Below are 15,628 nucleotides of genomic sequence, written 5' to 3'. Positions count from 1 at the left end.
GAGCGTCCAGTTTGCCAATGGTGTCCGGTGGAATAGAACCGTAGAGCCCAACACCGGGAAGACGAACAGCAACAACACGGGTCCTGTTCATGTTGCAGGTAACACCGATCCAAGAAGCGCAGATGGGAAGACCGCTGTTCCAGTTCAGTTTACGTGGGTGTGGAAAGGCGGCTACAAAGTTTAGGAGGGCTTGTTGATCGGAAACAAGATTGGCAACTACTGAGACACTGTTGTGGAACAGCAATCCAGTGAAGATGAGGAAGAAGGAGATGTTGAACGCCATGTTTGAGCTCTTGCTTGAAGAAGATGCAACCCAGTCACAACATGACATGATCTGAAGAAGGAAAGAATGGTTTTTGAAAACAACCCAATTGATAATGGTGCATGTTTCGGGTTAAAAGACGAAGTAAAGTGAAGTTCACTCAAAAAAGGACCATGATTGATTGGTTTGAATCCATGTTAAGAAAAAATAATGGGTTATTCAAAAGCAGATTCAAATTTAAATGAATCCAAAGGCATCAACCGATACCGAAAATAGTGCAAAGGCCAATACACCGGAAAGAAAGGGAGAGAAAAAAAAAAAAGAAAGCAAAGAGAGAAAAGCAAAAGCATCCATTTTTTTCTCTCCCCCTTAACTTTGTCCTCTAAAAGATGGACCCTAGACCAAAGCATCTTGCTTTCTCTCTTTTTTGCATTATGCAACATGCATTATCAAGAAAAGAGAAAGCAATGATTTTTCTCATAAGAAGTTCAAGTGTGTAATGAAAATACCTGAAAATTCAACAAACTCGAAGACCGAACTGCAACACTTTGAACTCTTGACAATGGGAGTGTGGCATTTGTAGGAGAGAGAACCATAATTCTCCATGTAAAATTGAAAGAGAAAGCTGACTGAGCATCACCAAACCAACAACCTGTTCTACGAAGCTGAAAAAAAGTTGCAATTGCATCTGGAAGAATTAGGTACATAAAGAGAAGAACTACAGAGAAACTTACTCAAGTACATGTGCAATTGTGTGATGACATTACGTGCTTTGATGTTTTTCACCTAGGATTTGATAGTCGGTTTGGTCTATAATTAAAAAAATAATGCATGAAGATTAATTAGGAAGCTAAATAATCTCGAGAGACAAAAGAGTAGGACTTTAAATCATTTCACCTGTGCCCAAGAATCATGATTGAGTTTCCCTATCAGCTCAGACCAATAATTTGGTTGCAACAATCAGTGCCAAATCTGTCTGCCTCAATCTGTGGAAAGGCAAATCTCAACAAGTATATGCACCAAATACGCACTGTAACATCTAACTATGAAATACAAATGTTTCCAGATCACTTCAGCTTCACCTATACACTCTCTGAGAATCAAGGATCGGTCGGTCCAAAGACAGCACAAAACACATTCTGGTGGTTACCTCTTACCTGTGATAGCCAAATGCGGAAACAGGCATGTGAAACAATAAACAGAATAGTGTAAAGCTTTCTTCAGCAATCAAATGAATATGGGCTTGAAGATGCTTTTAGGATTCACTCAAACGGTTCCAACTCTGAGGGTTGGTTCATACATATACATATGAACAATGGAACAAGCATTGTATCAGGTCAAGAAGGGAAAAAAAAAGTAGATCTTCAACAAAGGCATAGGGAACAAAGGTCGATTATCCACTGTTATTTATGAAACCAATCACCAAAACATTTATTTAACAAAATGCAGGAACAAAGTTCTCAAGAACTGACTCAGAACATCCATTCGAGTCATATAGGAAATGCTCTAAGCAGAGTTGCGGGTATGAAACACAATCAGCTCCTTGTAGAATGACTAGGTGCACGTTCATGCTTCAGAACCTGTGCTCCAATTTCTCCTTCTCCCTGTAGTGTTGAGCATACCTGCGCATTCGGTTTTCAGAATATACATTAACAACAGAAAAACGTAGACCAAATGTTATTGTCTATAGGGCAGCTAAAATACACAGCCTGTAAAATGCTTACAACCAAGAAAAAGAAGAAAAAAATTGATGCTTTCAAAGCTCACAACGAGTAAAAGTTGATGGGTTTCTGAGCAAGACAAGACCTTGAGTCACATCAATGAGAAAGTTTGGCTCAGTGAAGGTGAAGCAGTTTAATCGCATCACCCTCATTGAACAAAATGGAAAATAGCGTGTGTAACCACCTACAGATCATTTGATTCCAGAAAATGTATCGAGCTACGACTATATTCGCCAATCGCGATGTAGATTCAACAAAACAAAAGCAGGGCCTTGTCAATAAACAAATCACTACAACCACTATCTCACATCTTCAATTCCTACACTGTTAGTTCAATGTCACAGGCATCTTCAATGCACATAGAGATTATGGTGACCATGGCCCCAAGAGAAGAACTAGGAACACAGAAAAACATCACAAAGCAAAACTATCACCGATCAGATCACAACCCTAACAAAAAAAACGTAGATTATTATCGATCGAAATCAGAATACGAGCATATTCCAGGAACAACAATCTCGTACAGCCAGATCAAGGAACAAATGAAATAACCAGATCGGAGATTTGAAGAATAAGAACGGATCAACCGAGAGAGGGGGAGTACCAGTAGGTGCCGAGGACAGGGGTGAGGAGAAGAGTAGCGCTGATCCAGTTCTCGGAGAACTTGTGGTGGATCTTCTCAGGCAGATCCTTCCAGAGACCGGTCATCACCTTCTGCTGAAACGGCGACAGTGCATACACCACTGCCTTCATCCTCACTGGCTGCTTCCCCATTCTTTCTTCTTCTCCCTTCGGCCTTCGCCAATCCAATCAATCAACTCTTCCACAGCACACGACGGCAACCCTCAAACCTTTTACCTTTTAAACCGTTTAAACGATGTCGCTTCAGGGAATCGAACACGACACCGTTTGGTAAGCCGCTTCGTTTATTCAGGAATAGGATTGGAGTAAATCCGATACCAAACACTATGAGTTTCTCCAATTTCTCTTGGTACATACCTATTCATGCACCACGTGTCATATGTAACAGTAGGGCCTAATATGTAACTCAAATTATTATTGGGCACATTCCGAAAATTTAAGAATATAAGAGTACCAACCCCTAAAAAAAGGGAAAATAGTAGAAAACGTCGTCGTTCTGGAGTTAGGAAGGGTTTAGATGACGTCAGTCACCCTATTCCTTGACGAAGACGGAGTAGCCGGACACACGGAAATTTCAAAAAATTATAAATACGCAAACTCGATGCAGAATTTTTTTTTACTTGCTAGATTCTGAGACAAGACGAACGAAAAATTCTGCGAATAATCCTCCGGCGAAAATTTACTTAAAGAGCGAAGTTTTTCTCGCCGGAATCGTGCTTCTCTGGCCGGCACTCATCGATCGGTGAGTCATACCTTCGGTGTTATCCACTCTTGTCTTCGTCGGATTTTTTTTACTTGTTGGTGTCTTGTTGTAGTTTATGATGTTCTGGGTTCTATGAGATTTTCGGTGATCGATATGGAATTAGCTGTTTTGCATCTGCTGATCATCATCTCCGCTGATTTTCTTGTGAATCAAGCAACTTTAGGTTTTTTTCTCCTCTGTATGGTCTCACCGGAGATTGTAAAGGTGTTAGAGGAGCTTATTTTGGGATTTAGATTTGATCTTTTGGCTTTTTAGGTTACAGTGCCGATACAGTACCTTGCTTTACCGTGCTTTTTTCTGTGATTCTGATGTTGCGGGTCTTGATTGCAGTGGACATCTCTTGGATATAGTTGTAGTGGAAGAAGAATGGATAACACGGTCTCTACACCCCGTGGAATGCTTTCGCTTTCCAAAGCCGAAACTTCGGGCTCACTCAGGAATTGCGGCAGTGATGAAACAGGTGAACTGAAGGTACTGTCAGTGACTTGGAACCAGGACTGCAGCTGTTTTACCGCTGGGACCAATCGTGGTTTTTGCGTATATACGTCTAAGCCCTTTAAGGAGAGTCGCAGACATGATCTGAAGGGCTGCGGGTTTAAAATCGTCGAGATGCTCTTCCAATCCCACCTCTTTGCGCTTGTGGGTGACGGATCTAACGATACTCTGTACCCTTCGAACAAGGTCTGGATTTGGGATGATCACCAGGATCGATGCCATTGCGAACTTGCTTTTAGATCTGAGGTTGTATCCGTGAAACTGCAGAGGGATTGCATTGTGGTTGTCCTGCAACACAAGATCTATGTGTACAGTTTCAATGACCTGAAGGTCCAACGTCAAATCGAAACTATCATGAATCCGAAAGGATTGTGTTGCATTTCTCACCATGTGACAGCGAACATCCTGGCTTGTCCAGGGCTCGATCGAGGACAGGTTCAGGTCCATGACTTGGGACGGAAAACTACTAAAATTATTGATGCCCACGATTCTGCTGTGGCCTGCATGACCCTGACCCTTGATGGAACTCTTCTGGCTACTGCTAGTACCAAAGGAACTTTGATCAGAATTTTCAACGCAATGGACGGAACTCGCTTACAAGAGGTAACCCTATAGCCTTTGAACTTGCACTTGTTCTTCTAGACCGCAGGTTCTGGCATTTTACTGGTTTCCATAGATGAAGCATGTTACCGTATCAGCTCACTAGTCACTATGCGTGAATTCATGCAGTATTATCATTCACACTTTCACCAATTCAAAGAGGACCTAAAATTCAGAACCTGTTAACGTGTTGTCGTACATTAGAGGGAGCTGTGTCTTAGACTTGCATTGTTTCTTCTGACCAGTTGCGAAGAGGAGCAGAGAAAGCAGCGGTTTATAGCATCGCGATCTCTCAAAATCTGAAATGGGCGGCCGCATCAAGCGACAGAGGGACTGTACATGTCTTTCATCTGAACCTATCCATTCAGAGTCTATCCCCTACAGCAGTGCAGAATCGAAATTCCTCCGATACCACATATCCCAGTACCAACCCCGGTTCATCGTTGTCATTCATGAGGGGTAAGCATAATAAAAGAACTTGTCTATATATATGCTTTATCTGACATGAAGCTACTACTGCTATACAGAATCTGCTCATCCTCTATAAACCTCTTGTGTTTGCAAACATATTCCAGGGGTCCTGCCGAAGTACTTCCACTCAGAACGGTCATTTGCTCAGTTCTCCTTGCCGGAATCCACAAAGTTCATTGCAGGCTTCGGATCAGAAAACACCCTTCTTCTTGTTGGCATGAATGGAAGGTGAATGAACCACCTTAGATCATAGCTTATCTCATCAATTTCCATGTTTTTTTTTACAATCTCTGACACAGTCTTTATCTTCTTTCTTTTAAACCCTCGAAACATCCACAAGTTTCTTGAGGTGTAGGTTCGATCCTGTCGGAGGAGGGAAGATGCTGGAGCTTGAACACAAACGCTTCTCTTCGTGACCGAAACTAAGTCCAGTGAGACATTTCTTCTTGTTACCTCGTTTCCAAGAACCCGGGAAGAAGAGCATAGGTTTTGGTGGTCATTAAAGATAAATATCTTTAATATCTACGAATTTTATTTAGTATAGATATTTATACAGATATTTTATAGATATATACACTAATAGAGGTTTATATATATATATATATGAGCTCATTCAAATTACCCTCTTTACTTCTTTTTATTAATACAAATCACCATTACCAAAAAAAAAACTTGCTTAAATAAATATAAAACCCCCTCTTAAAGTATAAAGTTCTTATTTTTTTTATTTTTTTAAAAGATCTCGTCAGAGACTCCGATCTAAATTTTATGCCTCGTAAAAAATAAACTATAAAATTTTAAATATGTACATGTAACTATGTATATTCACAGGTTAATATTCCCGTTTAAAGCTCCAATCAAATATCATGAAATCGTTTTGAAGCAAATCTGATTTAAAATTCAATTAAATAATATTTCCCCCTTATCATCATTATGTTTGAACAGCCAATGAATATAAATTAACAATAAGTAGAAGCGGAGAAAACAAAACTCTCATAACGTACTTCAGTCTGAAAGCAGGGTAGACGATGAACACAGACCTCATCTTCAAATCCAAACTCAAACAAAACCTCTGTCGGGAAAATTAGGTAAACGATGAACTTGTGTCCAAACATCTAGGCAACGATGGACGCAGGCCTCTTCTTCTTGCCGCAACCTAAGCAGCAGATCCTAAGAAATCTCGCTTCTTTTCCATTTAACAAGATCGGAAATTATCAGCCCAAGATTCGTACTCAGATTCAGATGCTTCGCCGGAAAATCTCCGGCGAACCATTTCTCCGTCCGGCGAGTCGGTTGCTTGTCTGCAGCGCCGCCGCTGATTCTCCGTCTCCCTCTTTCTCCGGTTCTCCAGGTTCTTCCTTTTTCTACTGCTTGCTTTCCACTTGGCTTTGCATTTTCTTAAAAAAAAAAAAATTCCCGAGAAATTGGGGTCGCAGATTTCTACATTTCTTTAAAAATTTTAATGAATTCTGATAAAAAATTTGAACCTTTTCGAATTCAATTGCATTGGAGCCGTTCTCAAAAACTTATCGGTTCCTGCTATGACACGATGAAACTCTTCATATCTCAGGTGAAAGTCACGCGCTCTCCACATAATTTACCATACATTTTTTTGGCAAATCGATGGGATTAGAGCTGAAATTATGTCTCTTGAGCTCAAAACTTGATGATTCTAATTCTACTCTGTTTCCAGTTTATGCATTAGTTTCTTGGATTGAGTTCATCTGTAGTAAAAAATCTAGCAACAATCTTCCTGAAATGTCAGATCAATATTTGGATGATGCTGGAACGAGGAAGAACCAGAAGATGGTTGCTGGGACAGAGCAGGATGAGTTGCTTGATCCAGTTAACTTAGCTGATCCGGACAGCTGTTTCTGTGAGTTACAGGGTGTTCATATACACTACAAGTCATATGATCCACAAACCCGAGCCAAAGACACTCCTCCCGTCATCGAGAATTCTGGATTCTCGCAAGAGAGTCCGAGAATTGGATTCCCTATGGTTCTGTTGCATGGCTTTGGAGCCTCGGTTTTCTCCTGGAGTAGAGTTATGAAACCGTTGGCTCGGGAAATCGGCTCTAAAGTTCTTGCCTTTGACAGACCCGCCTTTGGTTTGACATCCCGGATTGGTGCCAGGGATTCAAAACCCTTGAATCCTTACTCAATTGCGTTTTCGGTTCTCGCTACATTGCATTTCGTGGATTTTCTGGCGGCTGAGAAGGCGATTCTTGTAGGGTAAGTACCTCGGGTTCACCCCTTTGCATAAATCTTGAAATGCCATATAGACACATATAATATTGACAACATTGCAGGCATTCTGCCGGTTCTCTTGTAGCTGTGGAAACTTACTTTCAAGCCCCCGAGCGTGTTGCCGCCTTAATTCTCGTGGCTCCCGCAATATTCGCACCTTCTTCTGCAAAAACGGGTAGCGAAAGGGACGACGAACGGAAAGAGGAGGAGGCCACGGATTCTACCGAAGCAGAATCACCGTTTGCCAAGTTCTTGAGGACCCTGATTCGGTTCGGCAAACACATTATACAAGCAATCACTGCGATCATAAGAGGAATGACGAGCATGGTCGGCTCTCTCTACAAGAAAGCTCTAACAGCTTTCCTCCGATCCGCCATTGGAGTAATGCTGGTACTCCATTTCAGCGGTTTTCAGACAGGAAACGTCGGTTCCCGACATTGCTGAATCTGATGAACTGGGTTTTCTGTATCATCAGGTGAGGATGGCGATTGAAAAGTTCGGGGTAACAGCCGTGAGAAATGCATGGTATGATGCGAAACAAGTGACAGAGCATATCATAGAGGGATACACAAAGGTGAATCAATGTGTACTGATTGATCAGGACAGAAACTCAAACTCTGTGTTCAGTTTTTGAAACTTTGGCGCTGAATCAGATGTTGCGTTGATGGAAATGTGAAACAGCCTCTGAGAGCAAAGGGATGGGACAGAGCTCTAGTGGAATTCACCGTCGCTATGCTCACTGAGAAGAAACCGCCATTGGCGAAAAGGCTCAAAGACATCAAATGCCCAGGTTTCACACCCTCGCCACCTTGCCGGCATGTCTGAGAACAGACAATGAAACCTAACTGATGGGTTTTTGTTGTGTGTCAATTGGTAGTTCTGATAGTAACGGGGGATACAGACCGAATCGTACCAGCTTGGAATGCGAAGCGACTGGCAAGGGCCATCCATGGAAACGTGGTTGTGGAAGTGATAAAGGAATGTGGTCATCTTCCTCACGAAGAGAGACCTCAACAGTTCATCTCTCTTGTCTCCAAGTTTCTGCTCTCCGCTTTTGGAGAAATTTCTCAACTCCATCTCCACTCCAACCATGGCGCTGTTTCGTGATGATGATGAAGCATCATCAACATGCATGCATAAATACATACATACATGCATGCATGCATGCATTGAACAATAATTTTAGTCCCGTATCAAAATTGTACTATTATCATATGGAGATATATTGACCCGGGTAATTTTTTTTTTTCTAGATTTATAATTGTTTGAAATCATTATAGTTACAATTACATGCTATAATATATATATATGTATATATATACATATATGTTGTCATGATGAGCGGATCGGAATCAAACCAAAATTCAGTGGAAATTCCTTATATGGAGCCTCTTCAATCTTCAACCAAAGCAAGGTTATTATTTCAAAAGATCTTTCTATCTTATATAATAAAAAAAAAGGTTAAAATACGTAAACAAAAATGGAAATAATATCGTATTTGAAATTCATATATATCTCAAATAAATTCAATATCTTCTCCACATAAAAAAAAAGGAAATAAAGAAGAGCAAGCCACCAGAATCATATTACTTGAATTTAGACTATTTAAATAAAATCTTCTCTATTGGAATATATATATATATATATATATATATATATATATATATGTCCCCGGCAGTCCACATGAATGGTGAATCTGATCCCCCAAATTCACAAGTAGTTGCAAATATATCAATAATTACCAAACCCCATTAACCTTTTTTTTGGCATACTTACCTATCATGTCTTTTTAAAATTCTATATTAACTTTCACCGAATTATGTTTTGGTAAATAAAATATTTAATTATCTAAAAAGACTTTCAGTTTTTAGTTATTTTTTCATTCAATTTAACTTCAAATTGGGTTAGATTAATTTAATTTGAAAAAACTATACTCAAATAATTTTTAGATGAGATATAAATGGATGGTACTGATTTGATTTGGTTGGTTTTGTATATAATGGTCACCTAATAAGTAATAACGTCTCGATTATCATTTAAATTGCTCATTAACTTTGACATTGTGAGATGATAACTCTTTGGTTAAAAATGAAATGTGAAAACTTATATCATGTAGTATGATATTTGTCACGCCTAAACTTATTTTAGTTGAGATCACCAATAGTATAAATAAACTTTTTTTTATATCAGTGCTAAAAAGTAAAAACAATAATCTTTCGAAGATATTATGAAAATCAATCTTTTAATATTTATAATCTCTGAAAGAGATATTTGTTTACTAAATCAATTAATCATTCAATTTAAGGATTATTATTTTATTTGGTTTGGATATACCAAATCTAACCGAAATTAAATAATATATAAAACAAATATTGTTTTAAAATATATTGGATATATTTTTTAAAGCTAAGTTAATAAAACGAATAATTGAAAAACAGACTTTTTCAAAACAAATGCTTTTTTTATAAAAATAAAACGAAATCCAAATAAAATTCAGAGTATATAGCTCAATCAAGCTTTTTCCTTAAGTTATCTATTCGCCCCTTCTGACAAAATCTTTTAAATATGAAAGAATATAATTAGGGTGATATTGTAAGAACATTATGAAAGTAAGTAAATATCTTATTACCTTGAGTAAATAACAATTATTTTGCAATGAGAAAATATTTTTTTGGTAACCGAATATTTTGTATCATGATTCAGAATAATTAAAGGATCGAGAAATAGTCAAATGATTTGGATTATACGTTTTTTCTCTAAATTTGAAATTCGAATTCGAAACGTGACGGACATTTTACATCTCATTTTATTGGTTGAATTATCTAAATTTGTGTTGTAATGAGTCTTAACTAAAAGGGAAAAATTGGTGTGATAAAATAATTAGCATGGGACCAACCCAACATAAATCATTTTTTAAAAAAAATAATCTGAAATACTTAGGAGTCTTTCTGCGTACATGTCATAATAAATAAATACACATATAAAGATAACGACCAAAAAGAGACGTATTCCAATATTGGATAGAGTTTTCGATTGCATATCAAATAACGAAACTCTTATAATAAGGTTTATATGCAATTAAAAACTGAAATCGAGGCTAAGTAATTGTGGAAGCACGTGGCATTTGTGGTCAAAACGCGATAACGCGTCACAATGCATAATATTAATTCCTATCCACACACACACGCTACCTCTCCCACCTTCTCGTCTTCGCTCTTATCTATCCACCCACTTCCTTTGTGTCTCCAACCCAAAAAGAAAACGGCTTTTTATTTATTTATTTATTTCTTCATAACAATGAATTCGATTGAATTTTTTAAATAAAAAAAAATATATACAAATGGACACGGTCAGACTTTACATATATCTATAAAATATCACTCTACGATTTTATTAATTGATTTATTAAAATTTCATTGGCGAATCTTCCTCTGAAACCATCACGGGGTTTGCTTGCTCGTCAAGTTAGGTGAAGAGAAGGTCAACCCCAAATTATAGTCTTCTTTGCAAATGGCCTCTCTCTCTCTGGTCCCCGAATCTCAAACCGGTCCGGACCGGAACAGACCGGGCAGGGACCATGTGCCGGAAGTCTAAAAAAGGACAAAATTAAGAAAAGTGAAAAAAAAAACTACAGAAATTGCCTATATCAGCAACGGCGACTCCAGACAGGAAAACAGAGTATTTCGAAACTGAAGTGTTGATCTGTTGTAGTTGCTCTGCTTGTTTCTGTCATCTGGGAGTTGAATCCTTACCTTATTTTCCAATGTCAGTGTTGGCCGTAACATTTATTGAAGAAGGGTTATTCTCTGTGTGCTGTTTTCAATGATTCTTCGGGGGATGATGATGATGATGAGAAGAACCCGAGGAGAGGTCTCGATGAAAATTGTTTATTGTCCGAAAATTCGATCCGGATAACTGATTATCTTCGCCCGTTTGCCCAAGGCCGGTTGTTCATCCCTGGTCTCCTGATTTGCGGCTTTTGGGCATTACCTTGTTTAGGGATTGTCTCCAGCATTTGTACTGTCCTCTGCCTCTTTGCTGTTGCATTACAAACGTTGTTTTGATATCAGTTTTCTCAAGAACGTATTTGAAAAAAGTTTGGAACTTTGAGATGGAAATGGATTCTTAGGCGAAAAGAAAAGAAAAGGAAAAACGAACCCTTCTCATGTTGCTGATAGCTCTCTTGGAGTTTCCTCTTTGTGACCTCAAGCTTGGCATCATTATCCAGACCTTTGAGTTTCTAAGGAAGACAAGAACAAAACAATTACTCACGTGTTAAAAAGAAAACTAAACATAACGCAAAAGGCTTGTTTCCGCACTCACCTCTTGTTGAACTCCTGGAACATTCCGCTTCTGTTCTGCAACAAGTGGTCTCCTTTGGATCATGGGTCTTTCAGATTTTTGGATAGGTAACATTCCATTACTTGTCCTTTGTTCTGTACTTTGCTTCAGGGCTCTTCTCTGTCCGTTGTGATCAGTAACTGAGGGTTTAACGGTTCTAACAGGAGCTTCCTGTCTCTGCATTGGTCGACTCTTCTTGTCCTCAGCAACTGTCTTTGCTTCATTTGCCACCTCAGGCCTCCTCGTTACGATATTTTGTGGTTTTCTTCCGTTGTTTTCTCGGTTGTTCTTATTGTATTCCCCAGAGTTTCGAGGATCTGAAACAACATCCTCTTATTATGAGTGTTGAAACAGATGGAATTTCTTCATATAAAGAACCGGAAAGCTAAACATGCTATCAAAGGATGGAGAGTGCATTCAACTCACTTCTATCGAAGTCCTCCATGCCATCAAAGAACTTCATATGACAAAATCAATACGAAACCCACGAGAAAAAAAGAGAGAAGATTTTGTCAGTCTTTTGTTCCAAGAAGCGAGCATATCAGCAGCAACACAGAAAAATAAACAGTCTGAATATCTAAATCTTAAGGACCTGTCCGAGTTCTAATCCAATTGGTCCGGTGGCAAAGAGAGCTCCTTCATCCATTGGGGGAGAGGGAAGCCCTTCTTCTTCATCGATTACAGAAGGGTTTGCAGACTCTGGAGTGCATCCAGCACCTGCAGAAGCAGAAATTCGAACCAAAAACCAATCGAGTTTAAGAAGAAGATTCTTAAAAAGAGATTAAGCCATGAAAAGTTATCCAACTGCGGTGAGGGAACCGAAGGAAAGAGGATTTTACCAGCTATTTCTTTTGTGGTGTTCACCCACTGGTCCACCAGCTCCTTCCACTCTCTGAATAGCCAAAGAAACATCATAGAATGTTAAAAACTCAACAACCAGGAAAACACACAATCAAGATGTGTCCTAAGAGCTTCATGAACTATGAATCAGCTAACAAAAACAGCGTTAGTTTAGATACACAAAAAAACAATCGGAGAAGAAGAGATATGCAATCTATAGTATGTGAGATGGTTGCTAGACGAGTAAAACTTTGGGGCGAGCACTGATCACGATATGCGAGGGAAGGCCACATTCCTACATTACTATATTACCATCTTTTTCCGATTTGACCCCACAAAATTTCAATGATTTTCGCTTACCGTTATCTGGAGTAGGAAATATCATGAAAACTTATCAAAACAAGGGGATGACACTCTTCTGATCTCGCCATATTGGACACAGGCAAATGAATTCAAATGCTAAAGAAAGTACAGGACGAATGCATATAGAGAAAGATGGAGCTCATACGCAATGAGAGTCTTAGCGAGTTGGCGAATCTTATCAGACCCATGTTTCCTCAGGCCATTAACAGCCTTCCCGATTTCGGTAGCCTGTGAAAACACAAACCCTTGATCAGTTCCATGAGAATTCATTAGCCCTAAAGCTCAATCAGAATGAGCATCAACAACTTCTACCAAATCAAACGTTATGAACACAAGCACCGGAAACAAACCTTCAGAACATCCACACTCAGAGACATCAACTGGAGCTTCTGCAGCGACTCGAACAGCGAAGATTTTGACTGCAAAATGAGGACAGAAATCGAAACCCGACAATCAGAAGGTTGCTACGGTCACGAAGAACAAGAATCCAAATCATCCAAACTCCATAACAAACGATCAAACAGCAGAAATTTTGATGTAATCAGAGCAAACAAACAACCTGATCTTCACTGCTGAGCAAGATATCTTTGATCCTTGTGACCTCCCCAACAATCACAGTAGTCTCTTCAATCTCGTCAGTCAATGCCTCAGCTTCGCCATAGCTGTAATTGCTTACAATCTGATTGTTGTTCAAATTCGTCCTCTCATCGATATGATTATCACCTCTGCTACTATTAGCCTCGCTCTCTTTGCTACCACCGGCTCCAAACCCATCATAATCTTCATCACCATCGACGGCGACTGCTCCGCGGCGGTAATCCTCCCTGTCGCCGCCTCCGCCGCTGGTTACAGCGATTCTGCCGCCACGGTTGGCTTCGTCGTGTCCAGGAACCGACAGCTCGAGATGGTCGCATCCGGTGCATCTGCTCACTCTGCAAGAGAAGAGTAGCTCAGCGATTCTGTCTCTCCGGGACTTGAAATCTTTCGGACAATCTGCGGCTGCGACCATGATCGCATGATCGATTATCTCGAATATATCAGAATCTGCTTGTCGGAAGTAGTCTCTCCAGCTATCCAATGAGCCCGATTGTTTCATCTTCGTCATCGATGATAAGGGATAAATCGATTTCGAATCCGAATTTCGGATCTAGAAATCGGATTCCACTGGATTTTCCCCGGAAACTGAAGCTATTCGAGAAAGATTAATGGAATCCCCAGCTGAAAATTCCCGCACGACAGCAAAACTCCAGACTCGGAAACCCGATTTTTCTCACTTTCCCGGAGATTTTCCCCGAGAAAAAACAAACCGAGTTCCCAGAATTTTGAGTCAATCGGATGAGAGGCGAAGAAGGAGAAGACGAAAATTAAATTAGAGAAGAACCAAAAAAACCACAAAATCCACTCCCCGTGAATTTCAATGCCTTGCCAAAAATCCAACAGAAAAATATAGGTTTGGGATTTGTATTTAGAGAAAATTTCTGTTATTCCCTTATCGACGATCAAACGGATTATGGACGAGATTTGTGATCAAAGGAATCGATACGGGTGATCACAAGAATCCGTTGGTGGTTCTGCGGATTTTCTTTTTTGCCCTTTTAATTTCTTTTTCTCTCTCTCCCTCCCTCTCAGAATCTGACAAAACTTTCCCGGAAAGCCGAACAGAATTTTCCCGAGAGAAAAACGAAAACTTGGATCAATTAGAGGAGGCGAAGAGAAACCCCCAAAGCCAAACTGCCATCCAAACCCAGGTGCGACGTCGCTAAACCAGGTAAATTCAATTCAACAAGAAATCCAATACTCAGGGTTTCTCTCTCCTGAGAAAAGAGGAAATAAAAATTGCTTTTTTTTCCTCTCTCTCTCTCTCTACTTCTTTCTCCGTATCTATTTGGTAAAAAGATGGATTTTTTTTAAGTTGGATATTCTTCACGGCTTTCGTTTGACCTGGTCGGTCCAATATTCACTACGAAATAAAAAAAAAAGAGTAACAAAATAGTACTAATAACTAAACAGTCATGTTTATTTCATTTTTCATAAATTTTACACATGCTTTTATGGTAACAAAGAAAACGACACGACGACGACGTATTTTTGGATAGAAGTCTTCAGATTAAATTAAGGGTATGTGATTATGAAGAATTAAAAAAATCGTATTAGTTCTTAATCACTTTGTATTTGGACATATTATAAGAACAGATATATCGTTTATTTGTTTATAATGTATACTGTATATAATGTTATTGATTCGAAATGGTATTTTCATTTTCTGTATTTTCATTTTAAAAAAAATAAGTTATTTTAATCGTCAAAATATATTATTGAGCCGAAATGATAAATGTTACGATGTGTAAATGAATTTAGAATAATACAAGTTCCACATGTGTGTGTGTATATATATATATATATATATATATATATATTATGTATATATTGGTTATTGTTTTGAGTTTATGTGACTAAAGATATTTGGAGATATTACTTACCGTATATGAAATTAAATGACATCACATCACATCACATCTTTAATTAAAAGTATAAAATATATAAAAAAAAGCGGATATACTTTAATTAGGGTGATAATCATCGCTCATCAATAAATTTTGTTTGCATCACTTCGATGAAATTTTATTATAAAAAAAGATAGAAATTTCAAAATTCCCGAGTATATGAAAAAGAACAAGGCTTAATATTTTTTTTTTAAATCTATAAAGTTTCAAATAGTTTTTTTATAAGAATTTTAAGTGGTTAAATACTTTTATGTAAGTAGATCTATAACATATATTGCTACGATCTAGTACATCGTGTTTATTATTGCTCATAATAAATATCCATCCCCGTGCCACTGACAGTAAATAAATTAAATTCCATAACTAATTGTCAATTC

The 15,628-nt window shown here is 38.6% G+C and overlaps 5 protein-coding genes across 7 annotated transcripts in view; 2 read left to right on the top strand and 3 right to left on the bottom strand.

Annotated features, from left to right (window-relative positions):
- LOC104816503 (probable leucine-rich repeat receptor-like protein kinase At5g05160) overlaps positions 1–1,382 on the bottom strand; it is a 3,832-nt gene extending 2,450 nt beyond the window's left edge. Inside the window, exons 1-3 of one of the 2 annotated variants that reach the window (XM_010545364.2) lie at positions 1,160–1,382; positions 772–927; positions 1–334 (exon numbers count right to left, since the gene is read on the bottom strand). In XM_010545364.2, coding sequence (XP_010543666.1) covers positions 1–334; positions 772–858 — 421 coding nt within the window. In that variant the 5' untranslated portion in view covers positions 859–927; positions 1,160–1,382. Of the gene's footprint in view, positions 335–771; positions 1,050–1,159 lie in introns of those variants that run through there. The other variant, XM_019202866.1, reaches the window with a different exon arrangement.
- Positions 1,383–1,500: 118 nt separating this feature from the next.
- On the bottom strand, positions 1,501–2,822 carry LOC104816504 (cytochrome b-c1 complex subunit 8). The gene is made up of 2 exons (XM_010545366.2): positions 2,588–2,822; positions 1,501–1,884 (listed from the first exon to the last, which is right to left on the bottom strand). The coding sequence occupies exons 1-2, from the start codon at positions 2,755–2,757 to the stop codon at positions 1,836–1,838; spliced, it is 219 nt and encodes a 72-aa protein (XP_010543668.1). The 5' UTR covers positions 2,758–2,822; the 3' UTR covers positions 1,501–1,835.
- Positions 2,823–3,336: 514 nt separating this feature from the next.
- LOC104816502 (autophagy-related protein 18e) lies at positions 3,337–5,420 on the top strand. The gene is made up of 5 exons (XM_019202867.1): positions 3,337–3,367; positions 3,719–4,486; positions 4,729–4,942; positions 5,059–5,182; positions 5,295–5,420. The coding sequence occupies exons 2-5, from the start codon at positions 3,755–3,757 to the stop codon at positions 5,368–5,370; spliced, it is 1,146 nt and encodes a 381-aa protein (XP_019058412.1). The 5' UTR covers positions 3,337–3,367; positions 3,719–3,754; the 3' UTR covers positions 5,371–5,420.
- A 522-nt stretch (positions 5,421–5,942) lies between these two features.
- Positions 5,943–8,492, top strand: LOC104816498. Its single transcript, XM_010545360.2, has 6 exons — positions 5,943–6,305; positions 6,720–7,188; positions 7,266–7,593; positions 7,679–7,777; positions 7,885–7,993; positions 8,081–8,492. Exons 1-6 carry the CDS (start codon positions 6,080–6,082, stop codon positions 8,308–8,310), a joined length of 1,461 nt encoding a protein of 486 aa, XP_010543662.1. The 5' UTR covers positions 5,943–6,079; the 3' UTR covers positions 8,311–8,492.
- Positions 8,493–10,567: 2,075 nt separating this feature from the next.
- Positions 10,568–14,626, bottom strand: LOC104816499 (probable mediator of RNA polymerase II transcription subunit 26b). Of its 2 annotated transcripts, XR_772295.1 has the most exons (10): positions 13,307–14,626; positions 13,098–13,166; positions 12,893–12,975; positions 12,384–12,436; positions 12,137–12,261; positions 11,971–12,001; positions 11,527–11,861; positions 11,362–11,443; positions 10,956–11,241; positions 10,568–10,793 (listed from the first exon to the last, which is right to left on the bottom strand). XR_772295.1 is itself a non-coding variant. In XM_010545361.1 (9 exons), the coding sequence occupies exons 1-9, from the start codon at positions 13,850–13,852 to the stop codon at positions 11,123–11,125; spliced, it is 1,443 nt and encodes a 480-aa protein (XP_010543663.1). In that variant the 5' UTR covers positions 13,853–14,626; the 3' UTR covers positions 10,568–11,122. The 2 variants fall into 2 exon arrangements, 1 of the variants encoding a protein (XP_010543663.1); XM_010545361.1 differs by having other exon boundaries at positions 10,568–11,241.
- Positions 14,627–15,628: the final 1,002 nt, after the last annotated feature.

This window comes from Tarenaya hassleriana, unplaced genomic scaffold (assembly GCF_000463585.1).
Source record: "Tarenaya hassleriana unplaced genomic scaffold, ASM46358v1 Cleome25, whole genome shotgun sequence".
NCBI classification, from domain to species: domain Eukaryota; kingdom Viridiplantae; phylum Streptophyta; class Magnoliopsida; order Brassicales; family Cleomaceae; genus Tarenaya; species Tarenaya hassleriana.
The sequence above is the reverse complement of the archived record's forward strand: the minus strand, read 5'-3'. Positions and strand labels throughout refer to the sequence as shown.

Excerpts from the sequence above, each read along its gene's own strand:
- LOC104816504 (XM_010545366.2), bottom strand. The coding sequence starts at position 2,757 with ATGGGGAAGCAGCCAGTGAGGATGAAGGCAGTGGTGTATGCACTGTCG. Across the intron at positions 1,885-2,587 it reads CCTGTCCTCGGCACCTACTG|GTATGCTCAACACTACAGGG; the intron begins GTACTCCCCCTC and ends CCGAATGCGCAG.
- LOC104816502 (XM_019202867.1), top strand. The coding sequence starts at position 3,755 with ATGGATAACACGGTCTCTACACCCCGTGGAATGCTTTCGCTTTCCAAA. Across the intron at positions 4,487-4,728 it reads ACGGAACTCGCTTACAAGAG|TTGCGAAGAGGAGCAGAGAA; the intron begins GTAACCCTATAG and ends TCTTCTGACCAG. Across the intron at positions 5,183-5,294 it reads CTTGTTGGCATGAATGGAAG|TTTCTTGAGGTGTAGGTTCG; the intron begins GTGAATGAACCA and ends AACATCCACAAG.
- LOC104816498 (XM_010545360.2), top strand. The coding sequence starts at position 6,080 with ATGGACGCAGGCCTCTTCTTCTTGCCGCAACCTAAGCAGCAGATCCTA. Across the intron at positions 6,306-6,719 it reads CTCTTTCTCCGGTTCTCCAG|ATCAATATTTGGATGATGCT; the intron begins GTTCTTCCTTTT and ends CTGAAATGTCAG. Across the intron at positions 7,778-7,884 it reads TCATAGAGGGATACACAAAG|CCTCTGAGAGCAAAGGGATG; the intron begins GTGAATCAATGT and ends AATGTGAAACAG.
- LOC104816499 (XM_010545361.1), bottom strand. The coding sequence starts at position 13,852 with ATGACGAAGATGAAACAATCGGGCTCATTGGATAGCTGGAGAGACTAC. Across the intron at positions 12,437-12,892 it reads CTCGCTAAGACTCTCATTGC|AGAGTGGAAGGAGCTGGTGG; the intron begins GTATGAGCTCCA and ends TTGGCTATTCAG. Across the intron at positions 11,444-11,526 it reads TTCCAGGAGTTCAACAAGAG|AAACTCAAAGGTCTGGATAA; the intron begins GTGAGTGCGGAA and ends TGTCTTCCTTAG.